We start from the raw sequence: 19,964 nt of genomic DNA, 5'->3' as shown, positions 1-19,964 counted from the left end.
ATCAGAATGTACGTCCTGTTTGCATTTCTACTTTTCATAACAAAATTTAGATACGTATGTAAACATCACCTATTCACACTGGTACTTGAAATTTATATTAGTGAAACTGAAAACAAGAAGATATGTTAATTATTAAGACCCAAAGAAAATTTGAGAGCTGGGAATCAAATCAAATAAAAGCCACTAACATTCTTTTCCTTTCAAATTTCAGATGATGTTCACTATAGCATGTTTTTGGCAGTGAAAAACTAGAAAATACATCTTTTAATAGAGGACTTATTTAGAACATAAAATAATACACAGTCTTTAATAAGAAATGAGCTCATATATATATATACACACACATGCTCACACATGTACACATAGACACTATATATACGTGTGTGTACATATAGCCTTCAATTAAAAATGGGACAGACAGACAAGGAGAAATGTCTATAATATATTAGTAAGGCAAAAAAGGGGGTAGGGGCAAGTCACAGAACACTATGTATTGATACAATATGATTCCTTCTTAAAAAACAAGAAACATAACTTGCTTATATATGCATATATACTGTACTAACAAGAAGGGACTTTGGCACTTTCATTTTTTATAATGAGCATGTATAAGTTTTTGTTTTGTTTTGTTTTGTTTTTTGCGGTACGCGGGCCTCTCACTGTTGTGGCCTCTCCCGTTAGCGGAGCACAGGCTCCGGACGCGCAGGCTCAGCGGCCATGGCTCACGGGCCCAGCCGCTCTGCGGCATGTGGGATCCTCCCGGACCGGGGCACGAAGCCGTGTCCCCTGCATCGGCAGGCGGACTCTCAACCACTGCGCCACCAGGGAAGCCCTACATGTATAAGTTTTAAAAGCTTACAGTAGGTTCTCAGCAAGTGTTGTTTTCTTATTAATGGCTATTTAAAAAATAAACTCATGTGAAAAAATTCATGTTATTTGAAAATGACTCCTATAATCTTAATTTATTCAGTTATTCTGCTAAAAATAATTTAAAACAAACATTTCCCAGTTCAAAGAATTTCTGTAAATGTTCTCAAAATTCAACACTCACCAATCCCCCAAACTGAAATGTTTACTGATTTGTAACAGGGGTTGGCAAACTTTTTCTGTAAAAGCCAGACAGTAAATATTTTAGGTTTTGCAGACATACATGGTCTCTGTTGCATATTCTTCTCTGTTTTTGTTTTATTTTACAACTCTCTAGGAATATTAAAAAAAAATAATAAATCTTAGCTCAGATCCACCAAAACAGGCTGCAGGCTGATTTCCCTTGCCAGCGATAGTTTGCCAACCACTGATTTATAACAACAAACCAGCATCTGGAAGTCTGATATTTTAAATATATTACACCAAAGGCAGCAGAGATCCCAACAGGGTCAATTTTCTTCCACCTTAAATAAAGTAAGGTAGCATTATAGTAATTAAAATTTCAAGTTGACTAATACATCAAATTCTATTAATAGGCTAGGCACTTATCAAATGATGGGAAAACATAGTACATGAAATTTCCAGTGTTTATTAGTATTATATAACCATAATCATGTGTGCATCTGCAAGGTACACATATCCACTTGAAAAAGTCAACTAAAATTAAAATACTACACATCAAAGCTCAACTCTCCTTTTATAAAAATTTAAACCATTTACTCATTTAAATAATCAAAAATAGTCATTTATTTTAGATGTAATCAACCCTTGAAAATTAAAAACTGAATTCAGAGACTGATAGTAATTACGGGGTTTTAATTTTGTAAGGATTATTATAAAATAGTAATCGACAATCTAAAATATTACACTTTAAAAACGTTTATATTCTTGGAAAGTTTTTAACATTTACTGTGTCAGAAACCATCATGGAAGACTTGAATATGCTTTTTTTCTGTCTAAAAGACAGCTTTTATATATTTGATTTTGTCTAAAATTGAAAGATCCTTTTTACCATCTGGGTCCTACCACCAAATATAAATTTTATTATGAATAATAATCTGGGTCAAATTCAAACTCAAAAATGAAAATGTATCCTCCAAAAGTAACCAAATAATCATTACAGAATAATCTTACCTAGACTGGTGGGTTTTATCAGTTCATCCAGTAAATCGTAAAATGGTAATTTTTGAAGTTTTATATCCGGATGGACTGGGTGAAGAGCTGATGTAAGATGTGGGAGTTCCAGTTCATGTTTAGGTCCCAGAAGAGAAACAGGGAGTAACGGTGATGATGCAGGGTGACCATCATAAGTGAGTTGTGGAATGGTAGATGGAGACAAAGTTGCTGGCATAGGACTTGAATGTACGTTGGGGATGGACAAGTCCGCAGGCGTCATGATTTTCTGGGGGAACCTCCGCCTATAGAGTTCTTTAATTTTCATTTGTACAGCAGGACTGCAGCCAGCCTTTAGCAAATGCAGGGCTTTTGTGAGAAGTTCGTGTTTGCGTCCGTGCTTGTTTCTCCCAGCGTAGCCCAACAGTACTTGGAGTTCAGAAACTCTAAGGCTCATAACCATTTGCTTAGAGACAAAACAAAATGTAAAACATTAGTATTCCAATGATATAATTTACAACATTAAATGATACTTTATTATAACACTTTATCCTTATGGTTTGTTTACAAAGGTCAGTTCATTTAGAGTCAATTCCAGTTATTTCAAACTTAAAATCTAATCATTTGATATAACCAAAGAAATTTAAAATTAATATTCATAAACTCACTAACTTCTACCTAGGGTTATGAAAGATGTAAAATAAGTATACACCAGGTAGAACCACATCTCACCTTATTCCATTGTTATAATGAAATTTTCAGGTATTTATCAAGCACTTACTAAGTCTCCAGGAGAGTACCGAGTGTTATGTGGACGGGAAAAGATAATGAGCCCTCAAGAACATTTGTTTTCTTAGGGGAAAATTATATAAGTACATGTGAAACATATAAACAGTCCACTTCAAGCACCAGATGTAGGCAGGATACAAATAACATCATATTACATCCTATACTGACTTTGGGATTTGGATTTATAGGGCTTAAACTATACCTTTTTTGACCTATTATATACCAGATACATTTGATATTTTCATATGGGTTGTCATTAAATCTTTACAACTCCACAAGGTGTTACCCTTCCTGCTTTACATGTGAAGAAACTAGTTAGGAAAGGTTAAACAACTTACCTAAGGCCACATAGCTACTAAGTATCAATGAGGATTCAAACCTAGTTATGTGTAATTCTAAAGCCCATGCATGATCTTTCCACTAAACCATTAGGAAAAGGATGACACTGGAAACATATTATTGACACTCTATTGGCAAAGCCAGGCTAAAAAGTCCAGGAATTGGGAATTTCCTGGCAGTCCAATGGTTCGGACTCTGTGCTTTCACTGCCAAGGGCCTGGGCTCGATCCCTCATCAGGGAACTGAGATCCCACAAGCCACGCGGCAAAAAAGTCCAGGAATTCAATCCACATGCCATAATGCGTAAGGCTGAAGTAAAGAAATCTATTTAACTTTAACTGTGTTCCCAAACTTATTTCTCCTTTCTCCCCAACTACTAAGAGACTACCAACAGGAAATACCCACACCACTTCTCCCATTTTAAAGTTGAGGAAAATGAATTCCAAAGGGAAGACAAGATCATACAGCTATTAACAGAAGAATCCTGACTTTACCACCACTGACAGGGAGGTGTCAGGATGAAAGACACATGTAAGGTTACCATTTACTCTCTATTTGCACAACTATTTTATCCCCTCACCTCATCCCAAATACCACAAAAGCTAAGCTGCCTTCCCTAATTTACCACCACTCCCTGGGATAACATCCATCTCAAGCCAATCATCTAGAAGTTATTTGCAGTTTACAAAACAATTAAGAAAAATAAAAATAGTGAGAAAAACAAGTGTATAAAGAGCTTTATATGCAATATAGCGGGTTAATCAAAGAAATATGAGCCCTTCCCCTACCTTCCCTGGCCTGGAGAATGCTTTGTTTCCTCAAAGCCCAGATTTTGTCAGCCTTGCCCTTTAGGCCTGGCAGAACTAAATGACTCTCTTTTCACTACTCTTACTGGCCATTTTTCATACCTTTATTTTAGCACTTATCTTGCTGTATTATAATTTTCTTTTTTTTACAAATGATTCCATGACCCGACTGAGGTCCTCTATGGCAACAGTCCCCAACCTTTTTGACACCAGGGACTTGTTTCGTGGAAGACAATTTTTCCATGGACCAGGGAGGGGGGGATGATGGTTTCTGGATGATTCAAGTGCACTGATTTATTATGGTCTCTGTGGAGTCAAACCTATCTGCTCATGATAATCTGTATCTGCAGCCGCTCCCCAGCACTAGCCTCACCGCCTCAGCTCCACCTCAGATCATCGGGCATTAGCTTCTCATAAGGAGCACGTGACCTAGATCCCTCACATGCGCAGTTCACAGCAGGGTTCGTGCTCCTATGAGAATCTAATGCCAGGATATCCATTTCTCCCTACTATCCAAACTGTCCTAAGAGTACAAAATAGTTTTAAAGATTTTTTTTTTACTTATTTTAAAAGCAACAAAGATTTCAACAGAAAAGCACTGTATTAATGTAAGCTTCTGCTCTTAGAGAAATCACATGAATTATGCTTCAAAGATTATAGGTTAAAACTAAACTTAAGTTGGCATTGGTCAAATGTATTTTGTTTTACAGAGAAAACACAATAAATTTTTAGAAAGAGAAGAATGTCTTTCCATTTCAATTCAGCTCCATTCTCTTAAGTCAAACACAAAAACCGAAACTCAGCGGTTACCATAAACTTATGACAGCTTTTGTCCTAACTCTATGTGTATAAGGGTTTAAATGCAGCACAGATGTATTATTGTTCTATTTCTATGGAAGAATACATTGACAACTCGCATAAAATAAAATCACTTGCTTGATGATCAAAAGAAAAAAGTTAATGACATAGGCATAATTTTTGTTTTCATTTTCACAGGATGCATAATTAATCATCACAATTATAAGGTAAGTATTGTCCTCAATTTACAGATGGGAAAACTGAGGCCTAGGAAGGTTAAGAAATTTGTTGAATGTTACAAAACTAGTTCTACTCCAAATGTTGTACCTTTACACTGTTAGTGTCTTTTAGCGAAAACAAACCACATGCCTTTTAATTAGCAAAGAGAAAAACTTCTAAAGGATCAATTTATTTAATATTCAATCTTAACTTCAAGCTTCAACATTTTAGCTTTTAAAAAAATTGGTGGTTAAGATAAAAGAAAACATCTGGATTCAAATTAACCATTGCACCTTGTAATCAGGTACAGTGAAAGATGAGGTGCTGTGTATTGCTATTATTGGAGCAGCTGCTGCATAATCTTAAGGACTGTAATAAGCATGCACTATTTAAAACACCAAATAAAAGAGAGCAGGAAATGCAACCATCTGAAGTATCTCTCAACCAAAAAGCTTCAAAGACGCATGGAGCAGTCAATTCACAATGTAAAGTGTTGACAACATAGAGGAAAACTAAACACTTAAATGTGAAATGTTGAAATGCAATGTATCTTAATCTTTCATGTGTTTAAAATCTCCATTTGTTAGCACTACAACAAAATGAATATTTATAACTAAGGATAACATCAACCACTGCTATTACTAGAAATCATTGCCTCCTTGGATAGCATTCTGCTGACTCTACATCCCCAAATGATAGAATGCCTGAGAAATGTGTATATTCTGTACAGAAAGCATTCTGTGAGGGTCAACTTTTTTAAATGAATCTTTTTAATCAGAAAGACCTGCACACCGTTTTAAAAGTCGAACAGTTTTACAAGAAAAACAGATGTCACTTGCCCTGTCCCCATTTTTCACATCCCTAAGGCAACTACCTTCAAGTCTTTTTAGCTATTTCTTCAGGCGTTTTTTTCACTATTTCTACTATATAGTAGGTCTATTAGTTATTTAAAATATTTTCCCTTTAGGAAAAAAATTGACTTCCTATTAAAAGGTAATGATTTAGATCTGTTACAACTTTGCATCATCATTTTTGGTTGACTCAATTGTTAGTTTATAATATTACTATGGCTGTAAATAATATTCACAGATGAGCCAAAAGTACATCATGATTACTGTTTCTTTTTTTGTATGACCTTGTTTTCCTTCTAGTTAATAACTGCACCATTTCTGCATTTGCAAAATTTTCTGTGTAACTACGGTTAATTAATCTTTAAATTGCTAGTGTTAACTTTCCTCTCAACGTATTCAAATATATCAGGTAAATCTCTGTTTTAATTTCTTTTTTTTTTTGAATTTTATTTTTGGCTGCGTTGGGTCTTCATTGCTGCGCATGGCCTTTCTCTGGTTGCGGCGAGCAGGGGCTACTCTTGGTTGTGGCGTGCGGACTTCTTATTGCGGTGGCTTTTCTTGCTGCAGAGCATGGGCTCTAGGCGCATGGGCTTCAGTAGTTGTGGCACACGGGCTCAGTAGTTGTGGCTCGCGGGCTCTAGAGCACAGGCTCAGTAGTTGTGGCACATGGGCTTAGTTGCTCTGCGGCATGTGAGATCTTCCCGGAACAGGGATCGAACCCATGTACCCTGCATTGTCCTAACCACTGCGCCACCAGGGAAGTCCTTTAATTTCTTTCTTAAAAATATACTTCATACAATCCTCCATCAAGTTCCAATTTAGACTGCTTGCTCTCTAGGCCTGGTACAAAACTATGGTCATGGAATTTCCCTTTAACTTATCCTGGGAATTCCCTTATCACTCTTCGTGTTGGACCCCCTGTTTCCTTGATCTCACTTCTTCCTATCTTGATTTTCTCTTTTTAGTGGGGTATTTCCTCCAGTAGCTTCCTGAGAAGGGGGCATGGGAAGTACACTTTTTAAAAAATCCCTTGCATTGTCTAAAAATATCTTCATTTACTCATACTTAGTAACTGAGTTTGGCTCAGTATAGAATTCCAGACAGGAAAGTATGTTCCATCAGAATTTTAAAGGCCTTTCCTCATCATCTTCTCTTAAGAAGCCTGGCACCATTCTGATCCGCAGTCTTTCACAGTCACCTATATATCCTCCTCAGGAAGCTTCCAGATGCTTCTCTTTATGTGTTCTGAAATTTTACAATATTGTATCTTGCAGGAGGTTTTTTTTTTTAAATTGTATGAACTGATAATTGCTAAGTCTTTTACATTTATAGATGTATGTCCTTCAGTTCTGGGAAGTTTTCTTTTTAAAATAAATTTATTTTTGGCTGTGTTGGGTCTTCGCTGCCGCATGCGGGCTTTCTCTAGTTGCGGCAAGCAGGGGCTACTCTTCGTTGTGATGTGTGGGCTTCTCACTGCTGTGGCTTCTCTTGTTGTGGAGCACGGGCTCTAGGCGCGTGGGCTTCAGTAGTTGTGGCACACGGGCTCATAGTTGTGGATCGCGGGCTCTAGAGCACAGGCTCAGTAGTGCGGCACATGGGCTTAGCTGCTCTGTGGCATGTGGGATCTTCCCGGACGAGGGATCGAACCCGTGTCCCCTGCATTGGCAGGTGGATTCTTAACCACTGTGCCACCAGGGAAGTCCCTGGGAAGTATTCTTGCAGTAGTATTCCTTTGACTTGTTTCTGTTCTCTTTCTTGTATGCCTATTATTTAGATACTGGCCTTGATAGACTGTTTAATTCTTTTTTGCTCTGTTTTCTTTTTCCTCTTGCATTTACATCTCTTGTCTTTAGCTCTATATTCTGGGAGATTTCCTCAACTTCATCTTCTAACTCTTCTATTAAAATTTCAATTCCCATGAGCCCTTTTCTGTTTGCTGCATTTTTCTTTCTCTTTTTTTCCCCTCTACATCTTGTTCTTATGTTACATGAATGTAGTATCTTCTCTCTTTTTTAAAAAATTTATTTTATTTTTTACTACAGCATCTTCTTTTCTCTTGAGAGTATAAATAAATAGGGTGTTTGACGTCGTTGTTTTCTTCACCTGCCTGCACTGTCTCTGTAATCTGAGTTCTTTCTTGCTATTTCCTCTGGTCTCTGCCTTTCATGCTTGACATTTTCCTCAAGTAAGAGGGAACCTTTGGCTGTACATTTATATCTAAGAGTAAGACACGAAAAAGATGATCAGATGAACTGTGTGAGTGAGCAGACCGGAGTACTGCACTCTAGGATGATAAGGCAAGAACTTGGCTATCATGAGGATTCCATTTTTTCCTTTTATCTGATCATTTTTGACACAGAGGAATCCTCCAACCTCTTGCTTTGGCAGTATAAGGTTGGCTTCCAGTGTTCTCAGGGCAGAGTAGGGGAATGGGGAGGGAGTAGGGGAAGGTCCTCACCATTCTATCAGAACACATTTCAACTTAATCTCCTTCTCAGATATGTAACATTTTACACACACACACACACACACGCGCGCGCACAGTTATGTGTGTGTGCCTGTATAAGAACACCATTCCAACTACAGAGGCAGGGACCATATTCTGAGAAAAAGAAATACAACAGTCAAGCAATATCAACAAGTACTGTAGACAGAGAGCTTTTTGAGATTAAATAAAAAGTGCCAGGGCTTCCCTGGTGGCGCAGTGGTTGAGAGTCCACCTGCTGATGCAGCGGACACGGGTTCGTGCCCCGGTCTGGGAAGATCCCACGTGCCGTGGAGCAGCTGGGCCCGTAAGCCATGGCCGCTGAGCCTGCGTGTCCGGAGCCTGTGCTCCGCAATGGGGGAGGCCACAGCGGTGAGAGGCCCGCGTACCGCAAAAAAAAAAAAAAGTGCCAATGTTACTGTCTCATTAGCTATGACACTACGTTATTAAAGGTCATACCTAAATTGTGAATAAGAATTAGGTACTTCCTGTTGAACCACCTAATTACTCTCATTCACACATCCCACTGCAGTATTTTAGAGGATGAATCATAAAGCAGACTCTATATTATGAATCTTTATCTGGTATCAATTTGTAAACAACTGTAAACCAAAATGAATTCTAAAGACAGTCAAAATAGGCATTTAACAATGTCATAATATTTCATTTATACTTTTACTTTCTACCCACAAAAGCAATCATCAAAAATACTCTAACTGCATAAAGATTGTACAGTATTATAAAAATATTTTATTCATTATTTTCAAAGTCAGATTCTTCATTCAATGGAACTGACTTTAGGATCATTTCTAATCCTCTCCACTTGAAATAGTTAATAAACAGCTGTTAGATTAGCAATTTGTCAACAATGTCCAGTCCAACCAGAAAACCTAGTTAGACAGTTTCTACTAAAGCAGCAAGTCACACTGGTTACACACTTCTCCATAATCTTGTTCCACCTGATTTTTCATCTGTTATTTATTTCTCAATATAAGATGACTGAAAAATGACGTGTAGTGCCTACTCCTCTAGCTGATGATCTTTCTCCCCTTCTGGTACCTTCCATCACATGGGATGCATTTAGCTCCCACATAATGACAAAACATGAAGATTCCATTCTCCTTCAAGCAAAGTATAAACCTAACACTCTGTTGAAATGGCATACCATGGCTTTGATTTTTGATAGATAGTTTAAATATTATCCCCATTTATGTACTACCACATTTCATGAAACCCATGGATATGTCCTTCAAAAGCTCCTTCTAGATGATAACTTGAATACTAAAAATAACAAACCCAAATCAAAACAGTTTAAAATTTAGATTAAATATTTTTTACAATAAAAAAAGTTTAGCTTAATTTAAAAAGAGTTTAAAAAGAGTTTAAAATTCTAACACATTGCCAAACTCCTTATGCAGAGGTAGGACAAATATAACTTTAAGTAAAAAGCTGCTCTGCACACAGATGTTCAATAAATGCTTTTTGGATCCATGAATGAGCTGTAAATGAGTTGTAGAAAGGGAATATAGGAACAAACAATGAACATATAGAGATAAGCTATTCTTCAGAGACAGAGACTCATAATCATATTAATTCAATTCTCAAATGTGCTAGGTACAAATACAACATAATATAGTACTAGTATATATAGAATTTGGATTCTAATACTAACTCAGCCACTAATTTACTGAATCACAATCTTCCAGGGTCTATTTTCTCTCTTTAAAAAATGACAGATTGACTAGAGCTTCTCAAAGATTCCTCAATTTCAAAATTCTGTAATGCTGTAACTATTAAGTGAAATCTTTCTTTTCGTTCTACTCTTCCACAGGTTAAGGAAATACAAACAATCTGTATGGTCAGTGAAATCTCTCAGTGAGCAATGTGCTCAATCAAAAATATAAGTGTCGGGCTTCCCTGGTGGGGCAGTGGTTGAGAATCTGCCTGCCAATGCAGGGGACACGGGTTCGAGCCCTGGTCTGAGAAGATCCCACATGCTGCGGAGCAACTGGGCCCGTGAGCCACAGCTACTGAGCCTGCGCTCTGCAACAAGAGAGGCTGCGACAGTGAGAGGCCCATGCACCGCGATGAAGAGTGGCACCCGCTCACCGCAACTAGAGAAAGCCCTCTCACAGAAATGAAAACCCAACACAGCCAAAAAAATAAATTTATTTTAAAATATATATATATGTGTGTCATACATGAGTTGATACAGTAAAAATAATGATAAACCTAATATGTATTAAATGTTTATAATATGCCAATTACGTATTAATTATAGTAGCATGAGTATCTTACTTAACCCTCACATGGACCCAAGAGACAGACCAATATTATTCCCATCGTATGGATAAGAGAACTGATGCTAAATAGTAAATAAGTAAATAAGTGATGGAGACAGGGCTCAAACCTGACCTGACTCCAGAGCTCAAATTTATAACCACTAACCAATACAAGTGTCTTATCACAAATCTTAGCCAAGACAGAGTATGTGTTACACTGGGATGGGGGCACTAAATGACAGTGAGAGAAATTAGACTCTACAGAGTGAACAAGCAGCAGAATAAATGCTTATTTGGGGACAGTAAACGTTATAAAAATAGTTTAAGGTTATTCAAGTAGCCGCCTATAGGATGGATGAAACAAGACTAAGAAATAAGACTTCTAGCTAAAAGAGATGGCAACAAGCAAGAATTATTTATCTACATGTAAGAAGAAACTGTGACAGTGGAAATAGAGGAGACAGGACCAAGAAATACTGCAAAGAAAATCTGCAAGAACATTCAATAATCTAGATGAGGTGCCTTTTAAAAAGCAGTGCTATACATGATCATGAGAACAATCGTTCACTTTTCAAATAAAATCTAAAATTTTAAAATAGTAAAGCTTTATGGACTTCCCTGCTGGCACAGCGGTTAAGAATCCACCTGCCAGTGCAGGGCACATGGGTTCGAGCCCTGGTCCAGGAAGATCCCACATGCCATGGAGCAACTAAGTCCGTGTACCACAACTACTGAGCCTGCGCTCTAGAGCCCACGAGCCACAACTACTGAAGCCCACGCATCTAGAGCCCGTGCTCCTCAACAAGAGAAGCCACCGCAATGAGAAGCCCACGCACAACGAAGTGTAGCCCCCACTCGCCGCAACTACAGAAAGCCTGCGCGCAGCAACGAAGACCCAACATAGCGAAAATTTTTTAAATATATAAATAAATGTATTAAAAAATAAAATAAAATAAATAAAGCTTTAAGAAATTTGAAGTCTATCAAATTATAAAAGAATGAATATTTTTTCACAAACTCCTCCAGCCAAAACCAAACAACATGTTGCATTTACAACAGGAGATATCATCTAATTTAAGTCTCAGACAAGATGCAATGAAAGATACATTATACTTTATCTGAGAGAAAGTTAAGAAGTGTAAAAGGAAGAATAGATAAATATTAACAGAACAAAAAGTGAGAAAAAATGCATTCTGTAACTCTACAAAATCTTTAAATCACAGCCTTCAGTCTGGGTCCCAAGTAAAAACCTTAGAGGGAAAGTATCAAGAGAACTATTTCAGAGTAACAGGTGTAACCTATTCAATCAAAGTTAGAGCTAGTAAATAGCAGAGCTCAGACTCAAAAGTCAGATGCCAAAGTCCACACAATGCTGCCGAGTACTAACAATTACAGACATTATTAGGGAATTTGAAATGAGTTTTTTTTTTTTTTTTTTTTTTTTTGCTGCACCACGTGCCATACGGAACTCCCCTGACCAGGGATCGAACCCAGACCCTCTGCAGTGGAAGCACAGAGTCTTAACCACCGGACCACCAAAAAAGTCCATGAAATGATGTTTTTCTTTTTTTTAATTTTTGTTCTTTAAATTTTTTATTTTTGGCTGCGTTGGGTCTTCATTGCTGCACACGGGGTTTTGTTTTTTTCTCTAGTTGCGGAGAGCGGGGGCTACTCTTCATTGCGGTGTGCGGGCCTCTCACCATGGCGGCCTCTCGTTGCGCAGCACGGGCTCTAGGTGCACGGGCTCAGTAGTTGTGGCGCACGGGCTTAGTTGCTCCACGGCATGTGGAATCCTCCCAGACCAGGGATCGAACCCGTGTCCCCTGCACTGGCAGGGAGATTTCCAACCACTGCACCACCAGGGAAGCCCTGAAATGATGTTTTAAAAAATTGTAGAATCACAGGATCATAACATAAAATAGGACTTTATTTTTTTAATTTATTTTTCTTGAAGTATACTTGACTTACAATGTTGTTAGTTTAAAACAGAACTTTAGCAATCATCTTGTCCAACTCTCCATCTAATATACGAAGTTCTACTGTAACCTCCTTAATTGATGGCCTCCCAGCCTCTGCTGAAACACTTACATGAGTTCACAATCTAATCTTAAAACAGCCTACATTACTGAAAAGCTCTATGAATTGAAATTTTCCTTAAACTTCTACCCAATGGTTCTAAAATTTCATCCTTTTGGTATAGACCCCTTCCCACCCTGGCCATCGTACTCAGAGTGAATGAAATAATCCAGATAATAGTTTGACTACTCTTAGTACTCTCTCTCTTATTATGAACAGAGCTATTTCTACCAGTGCAACCTAATAAGGCATTTTAGACGGGCCTGTTTTATTTAGGCAAGTGGAAGGACGTTGTACGTTATGTTTTTCTTTCAGCAGGGACAGGGAGTCACGTCCACATCATATTGTCGCTCACATTAAGCTTGAGGTTAACTAAAACCTTTATTCAATTGTTTTCACATGAAATGCTACTAGGTTAAAACCTCCTCATCCTCTAATACAATTTTTAAAATTTAAAAATAGAACTTTATATACAGTGCTGTTAAACTTCGTTTTTTCCAGGTTCATTATTCCAACCTTTCAAAACCCTGAAGAACTGCACCCTGCACTCTCTACTGTAGCATTTATCACACAGTGTTGTAAACAGCTGATTTTCTAGTCTATGTCCTGCCCTAGACTTTTGAGCCTTTCAAGGACACTTTTCTCCATATCACCTATGCTAAGTATGGTAGATGACATCTAGTAAGTGCACAGGAGATGATGATGATGATGAATTAATTCCTCTTGATTTTGTCATCTAACATTCTTCCCAGTTTTCTGACACCAAAAAAATCTGAGAGTTTTGCTTCTTAAATATTCATATAGGTCATCCTTAAAACTTGGGATATAACAGGGTCAAGACTATAGAGCCCAGTGGCACATGATAAGAAATTCCCCTCCATAAAACAAAGTTTAAGGTTACAAATAAGATTGTTCAACTACTTAGAATTCAGATGATTATTATTCCTCAAGATTCTCCAATCTTAAGGTAATTATTCAATAAACACTATCCAGGGTGCACAAAAAAAACAATTAAGGTTATCATATGCTAGTCTTGATTTAGGGCTTTCAGAGAAAAAATAAGCTTAGAAAAAGATATATACAATTTTTTTTTTTTTTTTTTTTTTTTTGCGGTACATGGGCCTCTCACTGTTGTGGCCTCTCCCGTTAGCGGAGCACAGGCTCCGGACATGCAGGCTCAGCGGCCATGGCTCACGGGCCCAGCCGCTCCGCGGCATGTGGGATCTTCCCAGACCGGGGCACGAACCCGTGTCCCCTGCATCGGCAGGTGGACTCTCAACCACTGCGCCACCAGGGAGGCCCTTTTTTTTTTGGCCACACTACAAGACTTGCAGGACCTTAGTTCCCCAACCAGGGACTGAACCCAGGCCCTTGCAGTGAAAGCGCTGAGTCCTAACCACTGGACCTCCAGGGAATTCCCACAAATGTTCTGTTTTTAATTTTATTTTATTTAAAAAAATTATTTTCCATTATGGTTTATTACAGGATATTGAATATAGTTCCCTGTGCTACACAGTAGGACCTTGTTGTCCATCCATTCTATATGTAATAGTTTGCATCTACCAACCCCAAACTCCCAGTCCATCCCTCTCCCACCTCTCCTTCCCCGTTGGCAACCACAAGTCTGTTCTCTATGTCTGTGAGTCTGCTTCTGCTTTGTAGATAGGTTCATTTCTGTCACATTTTAGATTCCACATATAAGTGGAATATACATCATATAGTATGTCTTTCTCTTTCTGACTTACTTCACTTAGTATGATAATCTCTAGGTCCATCCATGTTGCTACAAATGGCATTATTTCATTTTTTATGGCTGAGTAATATTCCACTGTACGTATGTACCACATCTTTATCCATTCATCTGTTTGTGGACATTTAGGTTGTTTCCATGTCTTGGCCATTATGAACATAGGGGTGCATGTATCTTTTTGAATTATAATTTTGTCCAGAAATACACCCAGGGGTGGGATTGCTGGATCATATGGCAAGTCTATTTTTAGTTTTTTGAGGACCTCCATACTGTTCTCCATAGTGGCTGCACCAACTTACATTACCCCCAACAGTGTAGGAGGGTTCCCTTTTCTCCACACCCTCTCCAGCATTTGTTATTTGCAGACTGTTTAATGATGGCCATTCTGACCAGTGTGAGGTGGTACCTCACTGTAGTTCTGATTTGCATTTCTCTAATAATTAGCAATGTTTAGCATCTTTTCAGGTGCCTATTGACCATCTGTATGTCTTCTTTTGAGAAGTGTCTATTTAAGTCTTCTGCCCATTTTTTGATTGGGTTGTTGTTGTTGAGTTGTATGAGCTGTTTGTATATTTTGGAAATTAAACCCTGTTGGTCACATCATTTGCAAATATTTTCTCCCATTCCATAGGTTGTCTTTTTGTTTCGTTTATGGTTTCCTTTGCTGTGCAAAAGCTTTAAGTTTGATTAGGTCCCATTTGTTTATTTTTGTTTTTATTTCTATTGCCTTGGGAGACTGACCTAAGGAAACACTGGTACAATTTATGTCACAAAATGTTTTGCCTCTGATCTCCTCTATGATCTCTTCTAGGAGTTGTATAGCGTTTTGTCTTTTTTTTTTTTGAATTTTTGAATTCTACTTTATTTTTTATATAGCAGGTTCTTATTAGTTATCTATTTTATACATATTACACGACCACTACACCCCCCACCACTTTCCCCCCTTGGTGTCCATACGTTTGTTCTCTACATCTATGTCTCTATTTCTGCCCTGCAAACTAGTTCATCTGTACCATTTTTCTAGGTTCCACATATACGCATTAATATACAATATTTGTTTTTCTCTTTTTGACTTACTTCACTCCATATGACAGCCTCTAGATCCATCCACATCTCTACCAACGACCCAATTTCGTTCCTTTCATTCCTCTTTATGGCTGAGTAATATTCCATTGTATATATGTACCACATCTTCTTTATCCATTCATCTGTCAATGGGCATTTAGGTTGCTTCCATGACCTAGCTATTGTAAATAGTGCTGCAATGAACATTGGGGTGCATGTGTCTTTTTGAATTATGGTTTTCTCTGGGTGTATGCCCAGTAGTGGGATTGCTGGATCATATGGTAATTCTATTTCTGGTTTTTTAAGGAACCTCCATACTGTTCTCCATAGTGGCTGTATCAATTTATATTCCCACCAACAGTACAAGAGGGTTACCTTTTCTCCACACTCTCTCCAGCATTTGTTGTTTGTAGATTTTCTGACGATGCCCATTCTGACTGGTGTGAGGTGATACCTCATTGCAGTTTTGATTTTCATTTCTCTAATAATTAGTGATGTTGAGCAGCTTTTCATGTGTATAGCGTTTTGTCTTATATTCAAGTCTTTAAGTCATATTATTTTTGTGCATGGTGTGAGGGTGTGTTCTAACTTCACTGATTTATATGCAGCTGCCCAACTTTCCCAGAATCACTTGCTGAAGAGACTGTCTTCTTCTCATTTTATACTCGTCTCCTTTGTTGAAGATTAATTGACTGTAAGTGTGTGGGTTTATTTCTGGGCTCTCTATTCTGTTCCATTGATCCATGTCTGTTTTTGTGCCAATAACACACTGTTTTGATTACTGTAGCTTTGTAGTACTGTATGAAGTCTGGGATGATTATGCCTCCTGCTTTATTCTTTTTCCTCAGGATTGCTTTTGCAATTCTGGGTCTTTTATGGTTCCATACAAATTTTAGAATTATTTGTTCTACCTCTATGAAAAATACCATTGGTAATTTGATAGGGATCACATTCAACTGGTGTATTGCTTTGGGTAGTGTGGCCATTTTAACAATATTAATTCTTCCAGTCCAAGAGCATGGAATATCTTTCCATTTCTTTGACTCATCTTCAATTTCCTTTATTAATGTTCTATAGTTCTCATATATAAGTCTTTCACCTCCTTGGTCAGGTATATTCCTAAGTTGGTTTTTTTTTTTGGTGTGATTTTAAAAGGTATTGTTTTTTTTAAACAACCCATTCAAAAAATGGGCAGAAAACTTATATAGACATTTCTCCAAAGAAGACATACAGATGACCAAGAGGCACGGGAAAAGATGCTCAATATAGCTTAGTATTAGAGATGCAAATCAAAACTACAATGAGATATCACCTCACACAAGTCAGAATGGCCATCATCAAAAAGTCTATAAACAAGTGCTGGCAAGAGTGTAGAGAAAAGGGAACCCTCCTACACTATAGGTGGGAATGTAAATTGGTTCAGCCACTATGGAGAACAGCATGGAGGTTACATAGGAAACTAAAAATAGAGCTACCATATGATCCAGCAATCCCACTCCCTGGGCATATAGTCAGAGAAAAACGTGGTTCAAAAGGATACATGAACCCTAATGTTCATTGCAGCACTACTTACAATAGCCAAGATGTGGAAACAACCCAAATGTCCATTGACAAATGAATGGATAAAGAAGATGTGGTACATATATACAGTGGAATATTACTCGGCCATTAAAAAGGATGAAATAATGCCATCTGCAGCAACATGGATGGACCTGGAGATTATCATACTAAGTAAGTCAAACAGAGAAAGACATGTATGATATCACTTATATGGGGAATCTTAAAAAAAGATACAAATAAACGTATTTATAAAACAGAAACAGACTCATAGACTTAGAGAACAAACTTATGGTTAGCAGTGGGAGGGTTGGAGGGGGAGGGATAGACTGGTAGTTTGGGATTGACGTGTACACGCTGCTATATTTAAAACAGATAATGAACAAGGACCTACTGTATAGCACAGGGAACTCTGCTCAATATTCTGTAATAACCTAAATGGGAAAATAATTTGAAAAAGAATAGATTCATGTATATGTATATCTGAATCACTCTGCTGTACACCTGAAACACAAGGTTGTTAATCAACTATACTCCAATCAAATAAATATTTTTTTAAAAATACAATTTTTAAAAAGGTATTGTTTTTTTACATTCCTTTTCTGATATTTCATTGTTAAAGAAATGCAACTGATTTCTGTATGTTAATCTTATATCCTGCTACCTTGCTGAATTCATTTTTCAGTTCTAGTAGTTTTTGTGTGGAGTTTTCAGGGTTTTCTATATATAGTATGTCAGCGGAATATAATGACTATCTTATGAGGTTATATTTTTTAAACTTCAAATTTTACTCATTGTAATAAAGTTAGCTGCCCAGATATGACAAAACAAAATCCCAAATAAAACTTAAAACTGAGAAGTAATCTGATTGAGCTTCACATTTAAAAGCTCCAATTTAAATGACAGGATACTCCAAGTCACCATTTTCCAAACTACATTCATACGGTTAATAGATATTCAGAGTAAATAGGGTGCTGGGGCAAAACCGGTCCAGGAGGGAGTTCCCTGGTGGTCCTGTGGTTAAGACTTTGCCTTCCAATGCACAGGGTGAGGGTTTGATTTCTGGTCAGGGAGCTAAGATCTCACATTCCTTGGGGACAAAAAACCAAAACAAACAACCAAAAGCAATATTGTAACAAATTCAAATAAGGACCCCCCCCAAAAAAAAAAACCGGTCCAGGAAATTCAAGAGTCTATAATTCCCCATCCTGCCCTCCCTTCTCAAATAACATTCACACTAAAGGTCCTAAGAAGTCCAGCAGAAGAAGTATGTTAACTTTGCATCCAACATTTTGCAAATTTACTTAGCCACAAAACTCTTCTTTATTATTATCATTTTTATTTTTTTTTATTTTTTTTATTTTATTTTTTATTTTTTGCTGTACGCGGGCCTCTCACTGTTGTGGCCTCTCCCGTTGCGGAGCACAGGCTCCGGACGCGCAGGCCCAGCGGCCATGGCTCACGGGCCCAGCCGCTCCGCGGCATATGGGATACTCCTAGACCGGGGCACGAACCCGTATCCCCTGCATCGGCAGGCGGACTCTCAACCACTGCGCCACCAGGGAGGCCCTTATTATCATTTTTTTTTTTTTTCTTTTTGCGGTATGCGGGCCTCTCACTGTTGTGGCCTCTCCCGCCGCGGAGCACAGGCTCCGGACGCGCAGGCCCAGCGGCCATGGCCCACGGGCCCAGCCGCTCCGCGGCACATGGGATCCCCCCAGACCGGGGCACGAACCCGTATCCCCTGCATCGGCAGGCGGACTCTCAACCACTGCGCCACCAGGGAGGCCCTTATTATCATTTTTAAATCACTGTCATCTCATTTCTTAGCACTTCACAAAAAAAGTATTTTAGAAAAAATTACAAGATCTTCAAGTTTTCCATTTTACATCTGTTGTTCTAGCAACATTATTAAAAGCATCCCCTTCCACTCTTAAAAGTGTCCCACTTTGGTTGATAAATTATATATGATCACCCTAATACTCTAAAACTAAATACAGGGACTTCCCTGGTGGCACAGTGGTTAAGAATCTGTCTGTCAATGCAGGGGAAATGGGTTTGAGCCCTGGTCTGGGAAGATCCCACGTGCCGCAGAGCAACTAAGCCCGTGCACCACAACTACTGAGCCTGCACTCTAGAGACCGCGAGCCGCAACTACTGAGCCTGCGTGCCACAACTACTGAAGCCTGCACGCCTAGAGCCCATGCTCCGCAACAAGAGAAGCCACCGCAATGAGAAGCCTGCACACCACAACAAAGAGTAGCCCCTGCTTGCCGCAACCAGAAAAAGCCCGTGCAGCAATGAGGACCCAACACAGCCAAAAATAAATAAATTTTTTAAAATAAAATAAAAGTGGATAAGATGCTAAATTTTAAGTTTTGTATATATTACTATAATTAAAAACTTTTAAAGAAAAAAGAAAACAAAAATTTTAAAGATTTGTCATTTAAAAAATAATAAATTACTTAACATATATCAAAATATTAAATTAAAAAGACTATTCCAAGACAAAAAAAATTGTAAAAATAGTCATTATTTTACATTTTTGCACATCTCTTTAATGTCTGGTTTAAAAAAGACAGCCTCATTTTCATATCCACTTTCACATTCAATCTGCATTAGGTTGTTTTGATTGAAGTACATGAAGAAAATTCAGCATCATGCAGATATGTAGTGGAAAAAGATGGCGTATTTCAATAGCTTTCTCAGATAACTGTGGATATTCTTTGGTCCTTTACCAAAACTCAACAAGTGGCAGTTTCTTAAAGGCTGTTCCAATATGGAATCTGAAACCATATCAATGAACATTTCCTACTCTGATATACTCAAGTCCGTTGGTTTGTCTTACATTTCCAATGGATCTTTTTACTATTTTGCAATACTATGCATTGATTATTTAGAAAGTAT

At 38.0% G+C, this 19,964-nt stretch overlaps 1 protein-coding gene across 1 annotated transcript in view; it reads right to left on the bottom strand.

Annotated features, from left to right (window-relative positions):
- The window catches only part of PIAS1 (protein inhibitor of activated STAT 1), a 124,556-nt gene that overhangs the window by 95,380 nt on the left and 9,212 nt on the right, over nucleotides 1–19,964 (bottom strand). Inside the window, exon 2 of the mRNA XM_082619356.1 lies at nucleotides 2,062–2,506. Coding sequence (XP_082475482.1) covers nucleotides 2,062–2,506 — 445 coding nt within the window. The remainder of the gene's footprint in view (nucleotides 1–2,061; nucleotides 2,507–19,964) is intronic.

Source organism: Mesoplodon mirus (genome assembly GCF_964341445.2).
Source record: "Mesoplodon mirus genome assembly, chromosome: 4".
NCBI lineage: Eukaryota > Metazoa > Chordata > Mammalia > Artiodactyla > Ziphiidae > Mesoplodon > Mesoplodon mirus.
This window is presented reverse-complemented; position numbering and strand designations above follow the sequence as displayed.